The 26,509-nt window shown below is 36.8% G+C and overlaps 2 protein-coding genes across 6 annotated transcripts in view; one reads left to right on the forward strand and one right to left on the reverse strand.

The window, feature by feature from the left end:
* goe (gone early) overlaps positions 1–26,509 on the forward strand; it is a 235,801-nt gene that overhangs the window by 154,171 nt on the left and 55,121 nt on the right. The gene's annotated exons all lie outside the window — the stretch shown is intronic.
* Positions 9,981–11,464, reverse strand: LOC137250404 (uncharacterized). The gene is made up of 2 exons (XM_067783136.1): positions 10,655–11,464; positions 9,981–10,573 (listed from the first exon to the last, which is right to left on the reverse strand). The coding sequence occupies exons 1-2, from the start codon at positions 11,226–11,228 to the stop codon at positions 10,326–10,328; spliced, it is 822 nt and encodes a 273-aa protein (XP_067639237.1). The 5' UTR covers positions 11,229–11,464; the 3' UTR covers positions 9,981–10,325.

Consider the following 26,509-nt stretch of genomic DNA (forward strand, 5'->3'; position numbering starts at 1 on the left):
TTAATATGGTAGGTGTCACAACCATTTTATAAAGTTTTTTCTAAAGTTATATTTCGCGTCAATAAAACAATCCAATTACCTTACCATGTTTCATCCCTTTTTTCGTATTTGGTATAGAATTATGGCATTTTTTTCATTTTTCGCAATTTTCGATATCGAAAAAGTGGGCGTGGTCATAGTCGGATTTCGTTCATTTTTCATACCAAGGTAAAGTGGGTTCAGATAAGTACGTGAACTGAGTTTAGTAAAGATATATCGATTTTTGCTCAAGTTATCGTGTTAACGGCCATGCCGAAGGACAGACGGACGACTGTGTATAAAAACTGGGCGTGGCATCAACCGATTTCGCCCATTTTCACAGAAAACAGTTAACGCCATAAAATCTATGCCCCTACCAAATTTCAAAAGGATTGGTTAATTTTTGTTCGATTTATGGCATTAAAAGTATCCTAGACAAATTAAATGAAAAAGGGCGGAGCCACGCCCATTTCATTACTGGAGTTGAATCTTGACATAATTTACTTATATACTGTAAAGATATTAAATTTTTTGTTAAAATTTTACTTTAAAAAAAATTTTTTTTTTAAAGTGGGCGTGGTCCTTCTCCGATTTTGCTAATTTTTATTAAGCGTACATGCAGTAATAATAGTAACGTTCCTGCCAAATTTCATCATGATATCTTCAACGACTGCCAAATTACAGCTTGCAAAAGTTTTAAATTACCTTCTTTAAAAAGTGGGCGGTGCCACGCCCATTGTCCAAAATTTTAAAAATTATATATTTTGCGTCATAAGTTCAACTCATCTACCAAGTTTCGTCGCTTTATCGGTCTTTTGTAATGAATTATCGTACTTTTTCGGTTTTTCGAAATTTTCGATATCGAAAAAGTGGGCGTGGTTATAGTCCGATATCGTTCATTTTAAATAGCGATCTGAGATGAGTGCTCAGGAACCTACATACCAAATTTCATCAAGATACCTCAAAATTTACTCAAGTTATCGTGTTAACGGACGGACGGACGGACGGACGGACATGGCTCAATCAAATTTTTTTTCGATCCTGATTATTTTGATATATGGAAGTCTATATCTATCTCGATTCCTTTATATATGTACAACCAACCGTTATCCAATCAAACTTAATATACTCTGTGAGCTCTGCTCAACTGAGTATAAAAACAGGAGAGTGAAAAATTTGACTGCACATACAAAAAAAAAAACAGGTTTCTAAAACACAAAGAAAAAACGGACCAATCGAAATAAAATAGCGAACATTTGCGGAGAAAACAAAAAAAAGTTATTTTTCAAAGAGAAAAACAAAAGCACAATTCTGAAAATTAAAATAAAAAAAATAAAAAATAAAATGAAAAGCTAAAAAAATACTTAGGTGAGACATAACTGAGATTCAAAGTTGCTTATCGGAAATAAATAAAAGCAAATATACACCAAAGAAAAAAAAACATCATTTTTGGGAGAGCATCCACAGTGTTCGATATTATAAAAGAAATTTCATCTTATTCTGGACAGCCAGAAACATTGTCCTTATTTATTAGGCATGTAGATTGTTTTTTTTACTATACTCTTCAGGAAACTACTGTTAATGAAAGAAATTTAGTTTTTTTTTACAAGTGAGATCTAAAATAATTGGAAAAGCAAATCAAATTCTTATAAATCACAATAATCCAGAAAATTGGGAGGAATTTAAAAGCGTTTTAAAAACTAATTGTAATATTGCTAATTCTATTGAAACTATTATAAATAAAATAAAACTGTTAGAGTTCAGAAGTTCTGTTGAAGAGTTATATGAAGAAGTCGTAACTAAAATGACTGAACTTAATATAAAATCAAATTTGTCTACAGATATACCAGAATGGTACAACAACAAACAAAACGAAGTCATGATTTTGAGACTATTTATCAATAAGTTGCCAAATGGTCCTAAATTAATACTAAATTCCAGAAATCCAAGAACACTTTCCAAGGCAAACGAAATTTTGATTGAGACTGATAATTTTTATCAAAATTATCGTAGAAATACTAGAGCAAAGGCATCTGGGTTCAAACAAGCCGAAACAAATAATTTTAGACATATTACTACAAATAAAACATTGAACTCTGGACTACAAAATAACGACAATTCACAACAAAATGCAAATAATTTAGGAAATTTTAGAAGAAACTATAACAATTCTAATGTTTTGAATGAAAGTAGGTCTGGAAATATTCGATATAATACCACATTTCGACCAACTAGTTTTGCACAAAACAATTCCGGTAATTTTAGACCTAGCAACACATCCCAGTCTAGTAGCTATAATCAACGCACTCCATTTCAGTGCGACAGCCTTCGAGGAAATCCTGTGAATAGTTCCACAAATGTTAGGCAAAATATCGTAGGAAATCGAGATCAGGTATTAGAAAGTATGGACATCGGAAGCCTCGATCCGGATTTTCCATTGGAAGCGTCCGTACTCTTCCCTGCATAGTCGTCAAAACGAAATCTATTCCTTTAAAATTACTAATCGACTCCGGAGTAGGAACATCGGTTATTCAAAAAGGTCTATCCCATAACTCTTTTCAAACTAAGCTGAGTAAACCCCTACAATTAGACTCGAAAATTGCCATCCCCTGATTTAAAGAGTTCAATGTACCAAATGTATATATTGAAATACTCGAAACAGAACTAAATAGTGATTTTGATGGCATAAACGGCTGTAAATTATTAAAACCTTTGCGTGGCAGAATCGATTTTGTAAAATCTTAATTGGTTTCGGAGAAAAGTACCTTACCTTTAATTTTAGATAGGTCACCAGCAAAGCTATCTGATGACGAAACCTAAAGCTTTGTTAATAATATATTTGACATTAATTTCCAAAGCCCGGAAATTGAAAAAATCATAGAAAAATTTAAATATGACCATCTTAATTCAGAAGAAAAAATGCCTAACCGAAATTATAAAAAAATTCAAAAACGTATTTTATTTCGAAGGAGATAACTTGTCATCCGCTGTAAAATATAAACACAAATTTTTGACAAAACACGATATTCCCGTGTATTCCAAAGTGTACTGATACCCTCAGATACATCAACAAGAAGTTGAAAGACAAATATTTGAAATGCCCAACTCTGGTATTTTTAAAAAGTCTACCAGTTCTTTTAGCGCACCCATATGGAACGTTGTGAAAAAATCCGATAACTCAGGCTTGCAGAAGTGGCGACTCGTCGTGGATTATCGCAAATTAAACGAGATAACCATAGAAGACATATTCCCCATTCCAAATCTGGAGGATATCTTCTCAAAGTTGGGTAATGCTCACTACTTTACCACCATAGATCTGGCTAAGGTTTCAACCAAATTGTTGTTGACGAAGCAGACCAACATAAAACCGCATTCTCGACTTCTAACGGCCATTAAGAATTTACTCGTATGCCGTTTGGTTTAAAAAACGCAAAATTGCAGTTATTAAAAGCATTCAGCTACCACGCACAACGAAAGAAATTAAATCCTTTCTGGGCATTACAGGCTTTTGCCGTAAGTTCATTAGGGACTACTCAAAAGTAGCCCTTCCAATGGCCAAATTTCTGGAGCATAACGCAAAAATCGATATATCAGATCAGATCTTATATGTACCAGTCCCGTGTTAGCATACCCTGATTTTAAGAAGCAATTTACCTTAACCACTGACGCTACTAACGCGGCTTTGGGCGCTGTGCTTTCCCAAAATGGGCATCCGATAGCATACGCTTGTCGAACTCTAAACCAACACGAGATACACTACATCACAATAGAAAAGGAGCTTCTATCTATTGTTTGGGCTACAAAGCAATTAAGGTCATATCTTTTTGGGCGAAAATTTAAGGTACAAACGGACCATCGGCCACTAGTTTGGTTAAATTCTCTTAAAGTACCCAACTCCAAACTCCAAAGGCGGAAGATTCATTTAAATTAATACGAGTTTGAAATTGAGTACATTGAAGGAAAATACTATTATGTAGCCGACTTTCTCAGTCGCGTAGGTGTAAACCATTTCAATGATGAAGAAATTAGGTCTGACATAGCTACCATACATAGTGGTATAGAGAATAATGATGACCATATCTATATAACAGAAAATCCTGCTAACATTTATAAATATCAATTGATTATAGAAAAAACAAATTCAAATTCTTTCATCAACAAATTTTAATATAAGAAAAAAAGAAGAATGACTTTATATCTTCAAGAATATGACGAAAATTACTTATTAAAAGTTCTAAAAGAAATATTTCCTATAAAAGGAACAGTGGGAGTCTATTGTAAAGAATTTGATATGTTTAAAAAATTCCAAAAATCTATTGTAATATATTTTCCAAATGCAACAAATATGAAAATATTAAAATGTAACACATTTTTAGAAGATATAACAAGTTTAGAAAAGCTACTAGAGATAATCGAAGAAAACCATATCGATAAAAATCACAGAGGTATCGAGGAGACTTATTTGGAACTAAGAGATATAATTTACTATCCTAACCTAAAGTTAGAAATACATAAGTATAGCAACAACTGTGTTATTTATGGTATGTGTAAATATGATAGAAATCCATGCAAAATAAAATTTTCAATAACAGAAACTCCTACCAGACTCAATGAAATAATACATGTTGTTGTTGTTGTTGTTGTAGCGATTAGGTTACTCCCCGAAGGCTTTGGGGAGTGTTATCGATGTGATGGTCCTTTGTCGGATACAGATCCAATACGCTCCGGTAACACAGCACCATTAAGGTGCTGGCCCGACCATCTCGGGAACGATTTATATGGCCACATTGAACCTTCAGGCCATCCCTCCCTCCCCACCCCCAAGTTCCATGAGGAGCTTGGGGTCGCCAGAGCCTCGTCTGTTAGTGAAACGGGATTCGCCGCTCGAAGGTGAGGTTGACAATTGGGTTGGAGAAGCTATATATTGCGCTACACAACCCCTTGAATCCCCAAGAAAGTGAAATAATACATACCGATATCTGTTTCGAAAATAAGAATTCAATGTTTCTTACGTGCATCGATAAAGTAACTAAGCATGTTTCGATACATCCAATTACAGATAGAAATTCTACATCGATTGTTAGTTTGCTAAAACAGAGATTTGCTATCTTAGGAAGACTTTGTAAAATTGTAGCTGACAACGAGTTTAATACAGCCTTCATAAACAACTTTTTTCCTTGCGTGCAAAAATGTGCTCCAGAACAATTTTTTTTGCACGGTTGTTGCAACAATTTTAAAAATAGAAATTTATTTCACAGAAATAAAAAATGTGCTCTTAAAGAATTTTTAATTACAAACAAATTGGTGTTTGAATTTTCAAAATCGGTGGTGCCTATTGGCTGCTATTCAACTCATGACACAAATATTACAAGGTAAAATCGGCGAGAGCCGAAATGATGTTTAAAAAAATTTTTAAATTCTCACTGCTCTCACATTTTTACTTATTTTTTTTGGTTTTGTTTTCATAACAGAAACATAACAAACTGTAATATATTTGGTAATTCTATACGACATGTCATGCTGTCGGCTCTTAATACACGTCCAAAAATATCAAGAGGGGTATCAAAAGACGCGTTTTGGATCCAGGATCGCGAATCCGAAAGCGGAGGTAAACAATTTTGGGTCTGTCAAGATATATTTGCAAAATAAATTTTGAAAATTTTCATGTGGTTGTTGTAATTTTGATGATTTTGTGGTACCCACAAAAAAAATTTGAACATAAGTGTTTTGCGCAGATATAGTTTTGGTCTCCAAACCGGTGGTGGGCCCACCCAAGGTAATTTTTTATAAGCGCGGCCAAAGGCCGCCAATGCAGAAAACTATTCTGCGCAAAAATACTATGGATCCCACCCCCGGTTTCGGAGCACTCCGGGGTAATTTTCCGGTTTTTCGTTAATATCATTTGAACGATCTAAAATTTTTATTTTCCGCCTTCGGATTATTATTATCGAGTCAATACGAGTCTTTTGACACCTCTCGGTATTTTTGGACTCGTATTACCAGTGTCATGCTGTCGTATAGAATTACCATATATTTTTGCGTTCTAACATTAATATTATGATATTTTGTCCAAAACCGTATTTTTTATTAGTGGAAATAACTTTTTTTTGGTGGGAAAGAAATCTCAACGGCCAACTGCATTCCAGAATTTTCAATTCAAGAATTATATTGTGGTTTCCCGCAAAAAGACACATCAGGCCACGATCCTTTTCTGAGGAATTTTCTTCAACAATTGTTTAGAAATTTATCTGCGTCTGCGCGACCGGAAAAAAACCGACTTACCGCCAAGGTGTACGGAAGAGATACATATCTACTAATAATAAAAATTTAGTGTGATATATTTCTGAGGAGATTAAGGTCTAGCTTTCCATCCAATTCGAAGGCTACGTATCGTGTATTCGTTTTTCTGGCTCACCTAAATACATGTTTTGTGCAGACCCAAAAATGTATCTGCTAAGGCGGACGAACTTTTGGTGCCAAAGTAATGCCGAGGGACAATTAATACCATTTATATAAATTTTCTTAAATATTTTTGATGGATAGGCCAATACACTAGCTCTACACCACGGCGGCAGACTTTGACCGTTCACCCTCCACGAACTATCATACTCCAACTGGACGATGATGTTTAGCTACGCTGCGAAGAGCTACGGCGTTTTTGCTGGGGTTGGCAAGTTATGGGAAGATCTCCACTGGGTTCGGAGAAGCAGGTGGGGGAAGACTTCTATCTCTCTTGGTGCCCCTGTTGGCTTCAGTTATCGAGAAACAGGGTTAGCTGGAGTGACTTGTTACCCAACGACCAGCATCTCCTAAACTGTTAAGCGCCAATTAAAAAATGTATATTCCAACCGCGAGGAAAAGGACCAAAACAGTAGCGAGGACACTTGAGACTGCTGATCTCTTATAAAGTGAAGTTTCAGCATATTTAAGGGTTAAAGACGTATCAAGCAAGTGAAGAAGGATGAATGAAAAATCAATAGGGGTGGTCTCCAACATTTGCTTCTTAATTAGAAGAGATTAAGAAATAAGGCCTTTTCTTTTGTCCCTTTGCAAAAATACGACGTGTTGAGGCATCCATTATATTGTTAACTCATTTTTTTGCCATGTACATAAAAAACAATTTCAAAACTTTTCGAAATATTTCCCACTTATTTCATAAGCATTTAATCTTTTTGGCATTAAAAAAAGTGAAAAATGTCATACCAATAATTTTTTTGTGTTTTCTTTGGTTTGGCATTTCCACAAAGTTTAAGAGAGTGATTTTAAAATTTTTTTAAAAATCAAAAAACCATTATGGCCGCCAAGAAGATTAAATGGTTTTACCTGGTAATATTTTTATCATGATTCAACTTTAAAAGAAAGAGGACAAAGAAAATTCAAATGGCGATAATTACGGATAAGGATGCAGTGTTTTTTTGATCGAAGACGAGCATTTGTTTGTATTATCGATAGCTATCAAATAATACCTTTCTTGTTCAAAAATAAATTATGACGTTTTTCGGTGATCACTTTCAGAAATTTTCACTCTGTGTCTTTAAACATAACATATATTTACATTGTTTTTATTACATTGTTCTATTAAAATTATATAAACATGAAATGTACACACCCAGTGATGATAAAAGTTCGAAATAAAAAATGCAAAAAGTATTTAAGAACAGAATACATACATACTTTCGAAAATACTTTGAAATCGAAAGCTTACATTTTAGTATTATTAAGCGTTGTACGCAGATCAAGGGGAAAATTTTGCATTTTTCTTGAGCATGAAAATAGCAGTAGGCACAAAATTGTGGCATTTCACGATGCATGACAATTTATACATGAATACCGCTTTTATAAAAATAAAACAAAATTTATGAACTTTTTGATACCATATCCCCCCACAACCAAGCTCACGATCCGCCACTGCCTATTACTATATGTGTTCTTAACAAAACTAGCAAAATCGGATAACGAACACACCCACTTAAAAAAAAAATGTTTAAAAGTCAAATTTTAACAAAAAATTGAATATCTTTACAGTATATAAGTAAATTATGTCAAGATTCAACTCCAGTAATGATATGGTGTAACAAAATACAAAAATAAAAGACAATTTCAAAATGGCAGTGGCTCCGCCCCTTTTCATTTAATTTGTCTAGAATAATTTTAATGCCATAAGACCAACAAAAATTTACATATCCTTGTGAAATTTGGTAAGGGCATAGCTTCCATGACGGTAACTGTTTTCTGTGAAAAGGGGCGAAATCGGTTAAAGCCACAGTCGACCGTCTGTCCTTCCGCTCGGCCGTTAACACAATAACTTGAGCAAAAATCGATATATATTTACTAAACTTAGTTCACGTACTTACCTGAACTCACTTTAACTTGGTATTAAAATTTAGCGAAATCCGACTATGACCACCCACTTCTTCGATATCGAAAATTTTGAAAAATGAAAAAAAATGGCATAATTCTATACCAAATACGAAAAAGGGATGACACATGATGATTGGATTCGCTTTTTTACGCAAAATACAACTTTAGAAAAAACTTTGTAAAACAGATTTGACACCTACCAAATTAAGTAGAAGAAAACGAAAAAGTTCTGCAGGGCGAAATCAAAAGCCCTTGGAATCATGGCAGGAATACTGTCCGTGGTATTATATTATAAATATAGCGGTACCCGACAGATGGTGTTCTGGGGCACTCTGGTCTACATTTTGGTCGATATCCCGAAAACGCCTTCACATATATAACTAAGAGGCACTCCCTTTTAAAACCTTCTTTAATTTGATACCCTTATCGTACAAACACATTCTAGAGTCACCCCTAGTCCACCTTTATGGCGATATTTTGAAAAGGCGTCTACCTATAGAACTAAGGCCCACTCCCTTTTAAAATACTCATTAACACCTTTCATTGGATACCCATATCGTACAAACACATTCTAGAGTCACCCCTGGTCCATCTTTATGGCGATATTTGGAAAAGGCGTCCACATATAGAACTAAAGTCCACTCCCTTTTAAAATACTATTTAATACCTTTCATTTGATATGTCATATAAACACATTCCAGGGTTACCCTAGGTTCATTTTCCTACATGGTGATTTTCCCTTATTTGACAAAGGATGAAGGAATATCGTTCCAAAAAAGTCACCCTTGGTCTACAATTTGGTCGATATTTCCCAAACGTATGTGATATGGAATGAAAAACGACTTATAAACCATCTACGAAACAAACGCAGCTAAGACCTCAGCTGAGTATGTAATGTTCGGTTATACCCGAACTTAGCCCTCCTTACTTGTTAAAATTGACTTTATCCCAAAGGATCGGTGCCTCGACCATTTAAAAAATTTTTTGGAATTTATGTTTTCGGTCATAAAACCAATCCACCTACCAAACTTCATTAGCTTTTGAATTATATCATTTTTTCCCTTTTCTAAATTTTCGATATCAAAAAAGTGGGCGTGGTTATCATCCGATTTCGCCAATTTTCAATACCAATCAATTCTGGGTCCAGATAAGCCCGCATACCAAATTTGGTGAAGATATCTCAATATTTGCTTAAGCTATCATGTTAAAGGACGGACAGGTGGACGAACGGACATGGCTTAATCAAATTTTTTTTCGATACTGATGATTTTGATATATGGAAGTCTATATCTATCACGATTCCTTTATCCTGTACAACCAACCGTTATCCAAGTAAAGTTAATCTACTCTGTGCAATGAATGATCTGATTCGGAATTCAGATTAAGCATGCCAAAGACTTTTTCAAAGGTATTAGCTCATTTCTAGTTCTGACTTTGTTCAAATTTTGTCGGTCTCTGTAATCAGAATAAGCCGACTACGTACAAGCTGAACTTGATCTTAAAAAATTTACAAAAAAAAAGCGAATATAATGTAATGTTTTAGATTTTCAAAAATGAACACTAAGCCAGTCATAAATAATGGTATTGACATATTAATGTGATCCAGCGAATTTATTTGAAATTTTTTTATTGCATTTCAAAAAAAAAATTAGTTGGATTTTAAGTAGCTTAAAGATATTAAAATCTTGGCAAGAAATACAATCAAAGTTATGCAAATTTTTTTCGGTCTTTCCTACATTAAATAAATTTTTAATCACCTTATTGTGTGAATTTATAACTCATTTCTTTGAAATTACTATAATTAACGAATTATAACAAAAACAACAATTAATACATGCAGAAAACAAGTATTTTTGTCATCGCGATCGCTTAATAATTAATCAACATTCCTAACTAAAACTAGATATCTAGGTCGAACGTTTTATGGCAGGCATCTAGAATTTTGTCTAAAACTTTAAAAATGATGGCAAATACTGAGAACTGGGTTGATGTGGCGGCAGTGCTGGTAGTGGTTGAATCGCTTGATGTGTCTGAAGTGGCTGTTGTGGGAGAGACGCTTGAGCACTGCCACCATTCACTTGGCGATAATTATAGCTGCCATCCGAGTTAAGGCTATCCAAAGAGCCAATTACTGAGGAAATGGGAGCAGTTGAATCGTTGAACTCATTGCTGCCGCCCAATTGATCATACTGATCTGAATAGAAGAAATAAAGAACAAAGCAAACGTAAATTAGTACAGAACGAAAATGAGAAAACACTTGCACTTCTTTCTAACCTTGAATTTCCTTCTGAGCTTGATGCGCTTCCTCGGGTGTTTTATATGTGATGAAGAATACCTCGGGTTTGCTGGGAACAGTTGGTGCTGGAGTAACAAGGTTGGTAGAATCGATATCTTCATCCTTTTTGTGTAGAACATAGATAACAGTTTTCTCTTCTTGTGGCGCAAGTTCTGCTGAGTATTTGACATTTTCGGTGTGTGGTGCCTTGATGAAGATAACACGGTAGTTCTTTTGAGGTTTGCCCAATACTAAATGTTTCGTTTTAGGTGTTCTATCTTCCGGTGCAGAAATGGTGTAATATTGCTTGTAAATAATTGGTGCTTGTTGCTCAGCTTGGGGTGGTAAATATTTGTCACCACCTCGACCCGCACTATTATAGCTTTGGATATTGCCATTACCGCTGACAACACCTAGCGCAGGCGCAACACTTCCAGCACCGGCAAGCTGAATACCGTTGATACCTCCATGTAACTGTAATCCACTGCTACTGATGCTGTTGGCTTCATACGCATATTGTGGCGCAGCATTGGTGCCAATGGCGCAGAAGGCAAGTACGAGTGCTATATGCATTATTGTTATTGTTTATTCGATTTTTTAAATTATATCCACAAATCACTTCTGTACAATTCGCAACTTCGTGATGTTTTTTTATATTTCGTAGAATAGAAAATTCTACAAGGTTTGATTTCTTTTTTATTCAAATTCAAAGCGCTTGATGTTTTTGTTTTGAACTAAGTTTGTTTACTGATTACAGGCCTAACAATCTACTTAGTTTATATACGAAGGCGGGGCAGCTTGACTTTACATTGACCACTGCATAATGGGTTTTGTCTTCTTCTATTTATGTGTCTGCATCCCATTAAAAATATGCAGATTTGCATATTTGCTGTGATTTGATATCGATCCAATTTAGTATTTGAGCTAATATCAATTTGGTAGTCCTAATAAAAAATTTGGTGTTGTTGTCTTCATTACCTCTTCAGCCATATATGGTTCAATATTTAGAGCGTAACGCTTCGTTGTCACGCTGTTTATGAAAATTTGGTTAACTCGATGTGTGAGCCAAACGACATTGCTTTTAATTGTCTCATGTTTTTATACCTTTCATGAAAACGAAATGGTATATTAACTTCGTTACGAATCTCAAAATTGTAAGTCCTTAAAGGAAAGTAGATAGACCCACCAATAAGTATGCCGAAATGATCGGTATGAAGAGCTGAGATGATTTAGCCATATCCGTCTGTCTGTCTGACCGTCTGTCTATTTGTATGCCGATTAAACATTTAGGTGTCCGATTAGACATTTGTCGGAACCGGCAGGATCGAACCACTATAGCATGTATCCCCCGATATCAACCGATTTTTCAGAAAAGATTATTTTTCTCAAATCTTCCTCAATTTATCAGATTGAAGCTTCAAACTTCACCATATGCTTTCGTACATTGCACATATTATGGTCTGAAAAAATGGATAAGATCGGTATTATATATACCATAGCTCCCCAACAACCGATTGTTAAGATAGGTAATTACTGTCCCAGACAGAAGCTCCAGACTTTACCTAATGCCTACCTATAGGGCATTCATTGCTGTCTGAAAAAATTGTATAGATCGGTGGAATATATAGTACTATCCTTTACCCGCGGCTCGTCTGCAAGGAGAAAATGTAATATATGTAATGTAATATAGTTATCTGTTTGAACATTTTTTCTGTCTAATGTATTTTATTTTTGTAATAGAGTAGCTCATAATCTGATAGGGTCCCGAAATGATCCCGAAATTATCCAGAAAAAGCCATGAAATGACCCCGACGGTATCGCGGACGGATCCCGAAAACCATCTAGAAATGCTCCCGGAAGGGTCCTCAAAAGGTCCCGGAAAATTCCCAAAAAAGTCCCGAAATTACCCCGATGGGATCCCGCATGGATCCAGAAATGATCCCGGAAGGGTCCAAAATTATACCGAGATAGTCCCAGTAAAATCCCGAAATTACCCCGGCGGGATCCCGGACGGATCCAGAAATGATCTCGGAAGGGTAATTAAGTGATCCCTGAAATGGTCCAGAAAAGTCACGAAATGATCACGACGGGATCCGGACGGGTGCATAGTATATATCTCATACAACCGATTGTTCAGATAAGAAACTTTTCGCAATTTCTGCCCCATTTCAACAGCTAGAACCTTCAAATTTCACCATATGAGGAAATCCGCCAAACTTTGGTTTTTTTGGAGGAAATACCCGAGATCCGGTTTTGCACATATTGATAAAAATATTGTAACGAATGTTAGTAGCACTGAGCAATGCTATCGTCTCTAAGCCGATGCTAACCAGCGACGTGAATGCACATCAATAATTCAATCATTATGTATCTACATAAACGAATAAATAATTGCGTCTACACATATGTACGTATACGAACATCGGAGCGGCAATGCACAAATACATGCATACATCTTATCTGAGTTGTCACAAGAGAGAGCAATAATTTGTGCACGTAGTTGTGGCTGGCCACCGTGGTGTGATGGTAGCGTGCTCCGCCTATCACGCCGTATGCCCTGGGTTCAACTCCCGGGCAAAGCAACATCAAAAATTTTAGAAATAAGATTTTTCAATTAGAAGAAAATTTTTCTAAGCGGGGTCGCCCCTCGGCAGTGTCTGGCAAGCGCTCCGATTGTATTTCTGCCATGAAAAGCTCTCAGTGAAAACTCATCTGCCTTGCAGATGCCGTTCGGAGTCGGCATAAAACATGTAGGTCCCGTCCGGCCAATTTGTAGGGAAAAATCAAGAGGAGCACGACGCAAATTGGAAGAGAAGCTCGGCCTTAGATCTCTTCGGAGGTTATCGCGCCTTACATTTATTTTTTTTTTTAGTTGTGGCTGGCGATTTTGTAGCCGAAACTAACTAGTAACTTCTGGAAATAGAAGAGCCTAGATGTATGCAGCGTAAACTATAAAAGTGGCGCAGGCGAGTAAGAAGTAATTCAGTTTGAGTTGAGTTATCAATCAGTTTGGTTATTAAGCCAGCGAGTAGCAAAGTATAAGTGTTATTGTGAAGTACTTTAATAAAGGCCATTTTTCCATTATTCAATATTGGAGTTATTTATTCAACAGTTTAGCGATACGAACCTAGCAAAAGGGCAAATAAGAAGATTTGCAAGTAAATTCGTTACAATTGGTTTCAGAAGAGGAATTGTTGAATAAATTCCGAAGATTGGGAATACAACTTGGACATGGCAAAGTTCATTGAATTGAAGATCCAGCAACTGAAAAAGGAGTTGGAGAACCGTGGATTAAATACAACCGGCAATAAGATCGAACTTCAAGCACGGCTACGAGAGGTAATGGAGTCGCAAGAGTTTGTCTTTTATCCTGATGGGGACGAAACAACAACAAAAATTGAAGAGAAAAACGAAACATCGCAGACAGTTACAAACACAGACTTGAACATGATATTGGCTGCAATATCGGCACAAATGTCCGAAATGTCATCACAAATATCCACCAACATGTCATCCCAACTGGAAGAACAAAAGACAAATATAACATCCCAACTGGAGTCACAGAAGACATATATGGCATCTCAACTGGAATCACAGGAGGCACGTATTTCAGAAATGACGTCGCAAGTGTCATCTCAACTGGAAGACCAAAAGACATATATGGCATCTCAATTGGAAGCGCAAGAGGCACGTATATCTGAAATGTCGGCAGAAATTTTGGAACAGGTATCATCAAAACTGGAAGTGCAGGATGCAAAAATGGCTCAATTTCAGGCAGAAGTAAATGATTTAAAAGGTCGTATGGAGCAGTTACAACTAAATCGCCCAGCTGTTTCAGCGAGTAATCCAAAGGTAAAGACACCATCCTTTGACGGTTCTGTTCCTTTTCAGGTCTTTAAGCTACAGTTTGAGAAGACCGCAGCAGTGAACCAATGGAATGCTGAAGATAAAGTTGCAGCTCTGTTCGTGGCACTGAAAGGGCCTGCCGCGGAAATCTTACAGACCATCCCAGAGTACGAGCGGAACCATTACGAAACATTGATGAGCGCTTTAGAGAGACGTTACGGAAGCGAGCATAGAAAACAGATATTCCAAATTGAGTTGCAAAACCGCTACCAAAAAGCAAATGAGACATTGCAGGAGTTTGCTTCAGATATTGAAAGATTGGCTCATCTTGCAAATGCGGACGCACCCGTGGAATACACTGAAAGGGTAAAAATCCAGAGTTTCATAAATGGCATACGGGACGTGGAAACGAAGAGAGCTACATACGCAAACCCAAAGCTGACATTTGCTGAAACGGTATCACATGCATTGACTCAGGAAACGGCCTCACTATTGAGTAAACCAGCATACAAAGCTCATCGTGTAGAAGTGGAAAGACCAGATTGGGTAGACACTATTTTGGAAGCACTGAAGGGATCACAACAGAAAAATGCCGGAGTTATTAAATGTTTCAAGTGCGGCAACCCAGGTCATATTGCACGACATTGCAGCAGCGGTCCCAATAGCTCCAACAATGTGGGTGGCCGTAAACGTAAAGCTGGCGGAAGTGAGCATGAGCGTGTCGAATGTAAAGAACGAAAACTTGCCCCGGCTGTTGAATGTCCTGTGATATCTGTGTCGCAAATCGGAAGGAAATCAAGCAGTCTTACCGTCAGAGGGAATGTGGATGGTAAAGAGCGTGTACTGACTGTAGATACGGGGGCATCTCATTCCTTGATTCGATCTGATTTGGTCTACAGGTGAGTAAAGTCATTACCTGGAGCAAGGTTGCGTACGATAACAGGCGAATATAATCAAGTCCAAGGCGAAGTGGTATGTGAGGTATTAATTGGAAAAGTCATGGTTCTACACAAATTCGTTGTGGCGGAGATCGTTGATGAAGTCATATTGGGAGTGGACTTCTTGGTTGACCATGACGTCAGGATCGATATGCGGAGGAAAATTATGCGCTATAAGAACCAGGACATACCACTTAACTTTAGTTTGGAAAAAGGGTTCAGCAGTAATCGGGTACTGGTGGAAAAGACTCGACAAAGACCACGAAAGTCAAAGGCAAAGGTTGATAGATCGAATGGGCCAAATAAATCAAAATCAAAAGTACCTGTGAGCGAAACACTGGCATTGAAAAGCCCTAACGGACGTACTAAAACGAAGAAAGAATGCAAGGGTGGTTTCAAGCCAAGGCACACTACTGTTGTGAAGCGTCGGAACGATACTGATTATGCAAAGCAAATCCGTCCAGCGCAAGCTCTGCGAAGTAGTTCTTCATTGGCCGAGCAACAGAGTGCGAGGGAACGATCCAGAATAATGAGTAGTAAGATGAAACACAGGTACGACAAGGAAAATAATTCGCAAGGTTTCCGGGAGGGAAATTTGGTACTGTTATACAACCCTCACCGGCGGAAAGGTGTTCCATCCAAATTTCGGTGCAGTTGGGAAGGCCCGTACAAGGTTGTGAAGAAGATAAGTGATATCATCTACCGCATACAAGCAATTGGGAAATCACGAAATAGAAGAGTGGTACATTTGGCGATGCTAGCAGCGTTTAGATTGAGAGATTTGTCTGATCGGGACGATCAGACTTAGGTGGAGGGCAGTGTAACGAATGTTAGTAGCACTGAGCAATGCTATCGTCTCTAAGCCGATGCTAACCAGCGACGTGAATGCACATCAATAATTCAATCATTATGTATCTACATAAACGAATAAATAATTGCGTCTACACATATGTACGTATACGAACATCGGAGCGGCAATGCACAAATACATGCATACATCTTATCTGAGTTGTCACAAGAGAGAGCAATAATTTGTGCACGTAGTTGTGGCTGGTGATTTTGTAGCCGAAACTAACTAGTAACTTCTGGAAATAGAAGAGCCTAGATGTATGCAGCGTAAACTATAAAAGTGGCGCAGGCGAGTAAGAAGTAATTCAGTTTGAGTTGAGTTATCAATCAGTTTGGTTATTAAGCCAGCGAGTAGCAAAGTATAAGTGTTATTGTGAAGTACTTTAATAAAGGCCATTTTTCCATTATTCAATATTGGAGTTATTTATTCAACAGTTTAGCGATACGAACCTAGCAAAAGGGCAAATAAGAGGATTTGCAGCAAATTCGTTACAATATAAACCCGGAAAACCTTAAATTTTTTTACTTATTTAAGCACTTCTTAACCGATTGTGTTGAAATTTTATCAGGATGTACATACCTATGTATATGGGGTATATTTAGGTAAAATTTTGTTGATACCCGAAACCCGGTTTTAGAGATATCGGCAAAAATATGAAACCAGGTAACCGTCAAATATTTCATACCCGTTTCTTAATTTTTTCTCTACACCACAGTAGTATAAGATTAAATTACCTCATCTTGGAATATTCACGCAAGGAAAGTTATTGATGTTTGTACATGGGGCATATATACGAAATTTTCGCCAAAAATTGGCAATCGTCAAAAAGTGTAGAAAATTTTTAAATTTTTTTTTTTATTTTTGTACCAAATTTGTGTTTATTTTCATTTACTTTTAAATAAAAACTGGTTTAAAAAAATACAAAAAAAATTGTCTGCACTTTTTGACGATTGCCAATTTTTGGCGAAAATTTCGTATATTTGCCACATGTACAAACATCAATAATTTTCCTTGCGTGAATATTCCAAGATGAGGCAATTGATGGTATACTACTGTGGTGTAGAGAAAAAATTAACAAACGGGTATGAAGTGATAAAAGTAAAATTGTAGCTGTGCCCACGAAAAAACATGCTCCTGAAAAAAATTTACGCAACCAAGTGCTTCCACTTTTCTGCCTCTACCTTCAAAACTGAAAGGGGCACATCGAATTTGAAGCGCCACGTATTTTTACTCCCTGATAGGCTATTATCGTGCATAATCCAAATTTCAATACTCAGTTGTCTCAAAAAGCTATAAGCAAAAAACTGTCAATATTGAAAATGACAAAAAAAAGTATTCTACTTTGATTGATGATAGTTTTGAGTATTGGAGGGGCACATTAATTTTGCTCATACTTCTAGAATCTCCGTCTTAAAAACAACATTCAGTTTGAATTCCATAGCGTTTCAGCGTTGCCTCAAAATTTTATCGAAAAAATTCAAAAAAAAAATCAAGGGTATCGCTTGAAAAAGTGTAAAAATCGACGTTTTTTACGTTTCGAAGTTCTGCAAAAACTTACTATCAACTTAATTGATTTTTAAAATCATCAGATCGTATAGTCAAAAGGTCAAACTTAATGCCCTTGTACTTTTTTCTGGCCTTAAGTTTTTTGCCCGTGTGTAAAACCCGAGTATCCAAAAAAGTAAAAGTTTTTGGGATTTGCCCATATGCTTTCGCATATAGCAGATATTATTTTCTGAAAAATTCGAAGAGACCGGTCGTATATAAAGCAGGGGACATACAACCGATTGTTCAGATAAGAAACTTTTCGCAATTTCTACACCATTTGAACAGCTAGAAGCTTAGAATTTCAGCAAATGCTTACGTATATAACATATATTTTTGTCTGAAAAAATCATAGAGACCGGAGGTACATATATTATATACCCCCTATAAACTGCATTTATTTCCCCTTTTAAACGGCAAGAAGCTTCAAATTTCATCAAATACTTATGTTTACGTCATATATTGTTGATAAGTCATTCATTGCCATAGCTATTTCATGCAGACCACAAAAAAGTGAAACTTTGCATCCTCAGACAAAGTACCTACCTACTTTTTATTTTATATTTACCTTAGGTATGTACATCTGTTCACTATATATTTCATATCTTATTCAGCTGATTATTTGGGTATTACGAATGGGATAAGATTATTGTTCAGCCCCATTCATGAGAGGTATGAAGTCTTCGCACAGCCGAAGACGGTCCCGTCCTTACATGTTTTTATAGTGATATTGCGTGGGTTTTATTATTTTGCATCTTTTTTTATTGATTTTTGACTATTTGAATTTCTTTTTTTTTTCAGACCAAGGCGAATTTAATACTAGGAGTTGTTATCCCATCAGTCGATTTCCCTTAATATTCTCCATACAACGCCTTGGTACACAAAGATGTCAGTTAATCGAAATCGATGCTAATTTACAGGGCGAATTCAGTACCAGGTGTTGTTATCCCAACAGCTGATTGCTTCTTCTTGATTATTTTCCATACAAAGCCTTGTACTACAATATGTTAGTTAATCGAAATCAAAAGAAAATTTTTTTTTTGAATTGACATCCTTCCGCACGGCGAATTGATTGAATTCGCTTTGCCATCACCTTGTAAAACCTCGCCTTGGTACAAAAAAATGTTAGTTAATCGAAATCAATGAAAAATTTCTTTTGACTTGACATTTTTCTGCACGGCAAATTGAATTGAATTCGCGCGGCGAATTGAATACGGAGTCGCCTTGATTCAAACTCATTATATTCCGTTTAAATTAAGCATAATTTAATTACTTTAATTGAATATTTACATTTAATTATTGCGAAATAGTTGACCTTTTTCCCGCTTTTTATGTTTTAAACCAGGATAAATGATTGGAAAAGTTCAGGAAGTAGAAGAAACTCGAAAAGTTAGATGGGGGAAATATGCAGGAGAGAAAGGGACTAGTCAATGGGATGGGGGGGGGGGGGGGGGGGGGGTGTAAGAAGATGCAATTGTTTTTGTTGCAGAAGCAAACAAATTACGCAGAGAGGAATAGTTTCGCAAGCAGAACTTACCAATTATATATATGTGCCTTAATATACAAACGAATGGGATTTTAAAATTTGTATCTGCCATTGTATTATTTGCCATTTTGCTAAGTTCGAATCACTAAACTGTTGAATAAATAACTCCAATATTGAATAATGGAAAATGGCCTTTATTAAAATCAGGCATGCTTAACGAACGAAACGATATCATTTCGTTACGATAATCAACGTTAATAAACGAAACGAAGTGACTTCGTTTCGTTTATTAACGTTAAGATCGTCAAATTAACGTTAATTTGGCGTTCTTAACGTTAATAAACGAAACGAAATGACTTCGTTTCGTTTATTAACGTTGATTATCGTAACGAAATGATATCGTATCGTTCGTTAAGCATGCCTGATTAAAATACTTCACAATAACACTTATACTTGGCAACTAAAAAAAAATAAATAAAAAAACCAAACTGACTGATAGCTTAAATGAAACTGATCTATTGTCCGACAGATAGCGTGCTTAACTGAAACTGCCCATAGCGCCTCTACCGCTGATGCTTTTATACTCTGTGATTTCCTCGTGGCATCTAGGCGCTTGCAGAATTTACTTAGTCACTGCCATATAATTATAACTACAGATGCACATGTATAGCTTCTCATATGCTTGTATTTGTGAGCGACACTTCCACAATTACAATTGCATACTTTTGGGAGCATCTCATATATCTGCATGTGTTTGTGCATCTCTTCTCTGCTGCGTGTACGTACATATGTGTAGACATAACGATTTATTCGTTTATGTAGATACAAGTGACTGTCTGCTTTATTGTTGTTGTGACTTCATTTACTTAGCATCAGACTAGGGATGTGAGTATCACTTAGTGTCACTCATATTCGTCACAATATGTATATATGTAGTTGCATAGTATTGATGCATGTATTCAATATTCGATATAGAAATTGTAGATATGAGGAAAATTTGATTAATTGTAGTGGTAGTAAGAATAGGAATGAAACTTGAAGTAGGAATGGGAATGGGAGTATTAGCGGGAGTGGGAGTTGAAGTTAGAGAGAGAGAGTGGAGGAGTAGGAGTGCGTGCAGAATAGGGAGTGGGAATGGAGTTGGGAGTGTTAAGGGAGTGGAACTGGGATTGAGTTTTGGAGTGGGAGGGAGATTAATGGAATATGAAGAAAAATGGAAGATAAAGTAGAAGAGAATGGGGTAGAGGGTGGAAGGGGATGTAAAGCACACTTTTTTAATGTAGGCAAACCAATTTTTGAGCAGAACAAAGTCTTCCGCCTACACTACTCACATATAAATTTATGTCCCGATTGGAAACGGTTAAGGCGTATTGTGCAGGGATCCAACAAAAAATTACCCTATGCAGATTAAATATATTAAAATCTGAACTTTAATCGATCAAATCTGATTTTTTATTTTTTTGAGTCTCTATTGAGTAATCTGGGCGACACCATTTTACCACATCTAATCTGAACTAAAAGTAATGTGTGGTATTGACCTGGGATGAGACTGGGAAATCGTATATTTGATTTATTTTAGAACTACGCTAATGTAGGTGAATAAGTCTGGTCAAATGATCGTTGACGTGACACTCGGAGCTGCAAGTCTTATTGTGACACACCCATATCCGTAAAAGGTTTGTCTCGCTTAAATATTCGGATAGTACTTTTGCTGCTTATACTGAAACTAGCGCACCATATTTTCGCCACTCCCTCTACTCCCTTTTCTTCTTCTGCTCTGCCCGAAGCGAATAGATCAGCGCTCGCCAAACACTTCTCATGGAAACGTGACCACACCTACTTTGAAACAAAATTGATATCCAAAAAAAAAAATGGTGACGGACTTAGTAAAAAGTAAACTGTAAAAACATTAGATTGAGCCAAATCGGACTACAAATACGATTTTTTGAATATGTCGATCCTTGAGCCACCTAGCGGTGATTTTATCATAGGTCGCTTTGTATTCATGTATGTATTATGTGTTCCAAATATGAACCAAATTGGACCACAAATACGATTTTTTGAAATATTTCGATCCGTGCGCCACATATCGGAGTAGTTTTTCTTACTATTGCATTGTAATCGGGTTCTGAACTATATTCCAAGTTTCATGCTTGTAGCTTATCGGGAAGTTAAGCGCCAAATACACGACACGAACATTTCCGCGAACATTCCCGTTATGTCATGTTTCTGCGGCCTTTTCTGTCGTGTATGGTGGTGTTTGCCAGTTCGCGTAAATGTTCGCCAAAAATCAAAATATTTTAATTTTTGGCGAACATTTGCGCGAACTGTTCGTGCGTGTATGGCGAAATAGCTCATAATCGTAGTAATTTCTGAACGGAACAGACGTGCGCGGAAAAGTAAAATGGACAATAAAAAATTTCTGAGTGAATTTATTGAAATGTATAAATCTTTGCCATCATTGTGGCAAGTAAAAAGCAAAGATTATTGTAATAGAATTAAAAAGAAAAATGATTATGCGACTTTAATCTGCCACAGCGAGCAATATTGCTGCAGCACAATTGTTGTCCGTATTCATCGCTGTCTGAAAGAGAACTAATGTTCGGCCAAAAGTTCGTATGGTGTATGGCCAAAGCTGCGAACAAGATTGCGGAATGTTCGCGGAAATGTTCGTGTCGTGTATTTGGCGCTTTACTTAAATTTCGATTACAAAATTCTGTTCGCTACACAGAGTCGAGCTAAATAAAACCGTTTAAAGAAACACGTTTATTGTTTATTATATTTTTTAGATAAATTAGTGATAATCTTAAATGATCTTCTTACTTTAAACTTTTCACTAATATGTATATTCCATATTAAATTTTGAAGTTCAAGTGAGACGAAATAAATGTTTGTCAGTGTATGTCTATTCTTCATTTTGTTTTCTAAAAAAATAGCGACAACCAATCAGAGCAGAAATGGCGCTGGCACGTACACAAACCCAGTCGGACTTGGTAGCTTTCAAAATTAAATTATTGCATCGTTTTCTTGAATGCATTTAAAAATATTTCTACATGCATTCAGTTAAATAAATTAAACAAAGCTTTACTGTTTTCGTACAGGTAAACCAAAAATATAGCCAAAAATATTACTTCAAAAGTCATTTTACACGAAATTATAGCAGTTTAGTTCCTAATGGGCACAGCAGACTACCTTTGGTTGTAGGCGAGAGGATAGAATGCGTTCGCGCGGGAATGTGTGCTGCGCTTGCCTAAGCGTTTTACAAAAACAATTGCGTGATGACCGCTGACGGCCTGTACTCCCTTAAAGGCCACGGCACAATGACATTTTTCATATAGATGCGTTTAACACAAGCTTATGCATTCCAATAAGATCGCCACAATCAACCAAGATTTGCATTTGTAAATATGAAGGAATTTCAGACTTGGCAAAAATACTTGCTAACATATTTTGTGTCGTATTCGATCGTTATATTGCAGTTTTTAATTGCGAAAAATGTTAGAAAATTTACCAATCAGTGGGAAAAATAATTTCACTTGCAAAACGTGCCAACACCATTAGCCAAAGCAAATGTCAAATTCTTCTTCTTATGATTTGCTTGCAACAAAATTTGGGAGTTGGCTGCTTTTCAATATCAGATGGCGCCAGTGTCGCTCAATCTACAGTTCTCCATAAAAACACCTGCTATATACTCATAATGCATAAGCTTGTGTTAAACTCATCTCCTTATGTGTCGGGGCTTTTACTTTACAAAACACGTATATAATCCACATGCCCTCCTGTGCTCAGAACTAATAAGAGACGAAAGAGCCCTCAAATTACATTTTCAACTTTTTGCATCACCCGGCCTACATATGTTGCATATCCTGAACTTTATCTGCTTTGGAGAAAAGTGCAGAGGCGAAAAACTACTCTATTACCATTACTATAAATATTTAATCAATATAAGTAAATGTCACATTATTTCTATTACGAACTCCGTATAAGTGATATTTTGAAAAAAAAAAGCCATTAATTATGAAACATGTTTTCTAAAAATAGGTACTAAATCATATTTGAGTGCATCTGAGTTCGCATAGGCAATTTAGGTGAAGAACGTGGGTTAAAACGGAATAATTCACATGTATATAATATTAGCGATCGCCCTCGTTAACCATTGTTATGATAATTGTTGTTGATATAATTTTTTCATACTCGTAATTCATATTTAGTGACATTAATTTATGTGCCTATTGACAAGTTGATATGATTTGAGGCGTAAAATGCAAAATTAATCTATTATTGTAACTATTTGGAATTTTTCTTTGCATGAGGTCACTAGCCATGCTTTATGATAAAGGAGGCTCAGTTAGCGATGCTTAAAAAAACAGCGAAGTTTAAATATTGACTAAATATCTGCATAAACTGTTACCAGCAGTTTATTTTTAAAGCTCAAAAATATATTATGAATAGTATAAAATTTTCAAATTGGTAAAGTTAAATAGAACGATGATAAACAATTTTGAAGGGCCACATTTATATATTCGTAGTTTTCTCTCTTAAGCATTTTTAAGAACGAACCCTCTTATTCAGTGACAAACGCAATAAAAATTCCATTTTCGCCATCTCTAGTTAATAAAGAATTTATTTCTAGGATAGCGTCATTTTACATTTCCGCTTTCACCAATAAAAAAAACTTTAAAAGTGTAACTTTTCGTATAAAAATAAATAAATGCAAAGCGCGATATACCACCGAAAAGCATTTAGGCCGAGCTTCTCTTAAGCTGCTAATTTAAATTTTTTCCCACAAATTGGCGGAACGGGGCCTACTTGTTTTACGCCGACTCCGAAAGGCATCTGCCAGGACGATGAGTTTTCAATGAGAACCTTTTTATGGCAGAAATAACCTCGCAGAGTTTGCCAAATCACTGCGGAGGATCGATCGCGCTTAGATTTTTTTCTTACAAATTGAAGAAACATGCTTTTTATTTTTTGATGTTTCTTTCCCCAAGACTTGAACTCAGGATCTTCGGTACGGTAGGCGGATAACGTTACCACCACACCACAACGGTCGCCGTCTCATGGCACGTCGAAATCCAGGGCAAGGTTTGCAGTTGTTGTTGTTGTTGTAACAGTGCTTCGCCCGATCACCCCAATAGGTGCGACCACTCACAAGTTATAATCAATGTCCTCTAACGGGAGTCCAAGGAGGACATTATTATTATTAACAGGTCTGGAAGCACTGCGACCTTTGGGCAAGACCTTTCAGCCTAATTTTGTATCTGGAGGCTTTTGATGTATTTAAGTACCTCTTCAGGCTTTTCAATCCATATCCCATAGTGATTAAGAGTCCCACCACCTTGATAGGATAGCCTCTGCCTAGCCAGAGCGACGCAATCGCAGAGAATGTGAACCGGCGTTTCATCATCCAGCTCACAGAAACGACAAATTTGGATATAGGCTAGATTTAATTTACTTAGGTGATATCGTAGACCGCAGTGTCCCGTATAGTACCCAGTGAGAGTTCTTAGATCCTCCCTGCTTAGATTAATGAGTTTGCCTGATACTTTCGTTGCCGGAAGTATAAACAGTTTGGCCTGCCTTTGCCCTGGGCAGTCAATCCAGTGACGTCTGAATTCTTTAGTTTCCCAGTTACTTATAGTTTCCCTGGTGTGTGCATTTATCCGCAAAAGGGCTCTGGACCATAGAATGCTGCTGTAGCACCCTGCTTTGCTAGGTAATCTGCATGTTGATTACCTTCATGTCTCTGATATCCGGCAACCTAGCCTAACAAAACCTTGTTTTTGGCTCCCAGGACATTAAGGATTTCAATGCATTCATCCACTAGCTTAGATGTAACTGTGTAGGATTGCAGGGCACGCAGGGCCGCCTGGCTGTACTACATAATGTAGATGCTCTTCGATGTTGAGGCTCTCCGCAGACATTCACTACGACAGACTTCTATTGCATGAATTTCTGCCTGAAATATGGTGGGGTAGCATCCCATTGGTATCGATTTATTGAAGTTCGGCCCATAGATGCCAGCTCCCGTTCTGCCGTCATCGAATTTCGATCCATCCGTGAACCAGACCTCTGAGTTAGGGTCGTTATAAAGATTCCCTATTTCTCAGTGGGTCCTGTCCACAATGGCTACTTCAAAGCAGGACATACATTATATATGTCGGGGTTGATTCTGGATAGGTAAGAGTTTAACCTGTTACAGCATGCAGATCAAAGTTGTGCTAGAGTGACGCGGGTCTCACTGGGGTGATTCCTTTCCCCTTCTGTGAGTTTAGAGTACTTTACTTTAAGAACAGAGCTGGTCTCGCAATTCCCGGCATAGAGGTCCGACGTATTTTTGTGGATATCACTGAGTGTTTTTTCTGTTTTTCTTCTACACACATATGAGTTTTCAGGTGCCGTATTTCCTCATAATGCTTGCGGAGATGACGTCTTAATTGTCTGTGACATTTGCCTCTTCAATGAGATGTCTGTTGGAATGCCCAGGTTTATGGGTATTCAACACAAACTATTTGTTTAACATTTCATTTCTCTCCCTAATGGGGACTACTTTTGCACCACCGTGTGGATGGTTTTTTGGTAACATGAGAAGACAGCCCTTAGCAGTTCTGAGAGCGGTGTTTTGATCGAACGTCTCACCCAGTAATTTTGGATGAAAGACAGGTGGACATTTGTTTTGTATATGTTGTGAATAAGGTCGCCGATGAATTGGTCTTTGACAATTTCAGGTTTCTTGAGGCGAAAAAAACTGGAGAGATCAGGGATTTGTTTATTTTATCAGATAGCTTATCAATAAAGAATTAAAATTGAAACACCTTATAGTCCTTTATATATATATATATGTTTGCTTTATTTGGCAAAGCAATTGTTTCGACACTCGCGACGTGTCGTCATCAGTTGCTAGTTATCAACTTAGTCGATGTCGACTATAAGGTGTTTCAATTTTAATTCTTTATTGTGTGAGTCGTTTACCGCTCTATATTAATTATTTAGATAGCTTATCGTAGGGTGGGCCGAAACCTGTAGCCATTATCGTGCAGTCATGGACATAGGATACAATGGTAACTCCTTCTGGTGGCGAAGGAAGCTTCGATATGTAGAGGTTAAACAAATGCGGGGATAGGTCACACCCCTGTTCCCCCCCTTTATTTAAATTTTCTGTTACCTTCCTGAATTGCACTGATGCTTG

Source organism: Eurosta solidaginis, chromosome 4, assembly GCF_040869045.1.
Source record: "Eurosta solidaginis isolate ZX-2024a chromosome 4, ASM4086904v1, whole genome shotgun sequence".
Taxonomy (NCBI): Eukaryota; Metazoa; Arthropoda; class Insecta; order Diptera; family Tephritidae; genus Eurosta; species Eurosta solidaginis.

Excerpts from the sequence above, each read along its gene's own strand:
- LOC137250404 (XM_067783136.1), bottom strand. The coding sequence starts at position 11,228 with ATGCATATAGCACTCGTACTTGCCTTCTGCGCCATTGGCACCAATGCT. Across the intron at positions 10,574-10,654 it reads AGCTCAGAAGGAAATTCAAG|ATCAGTATGATCAATTGGGC; the intron begins GTTAGAAAGAAG and ends TCTTCTATTCAG.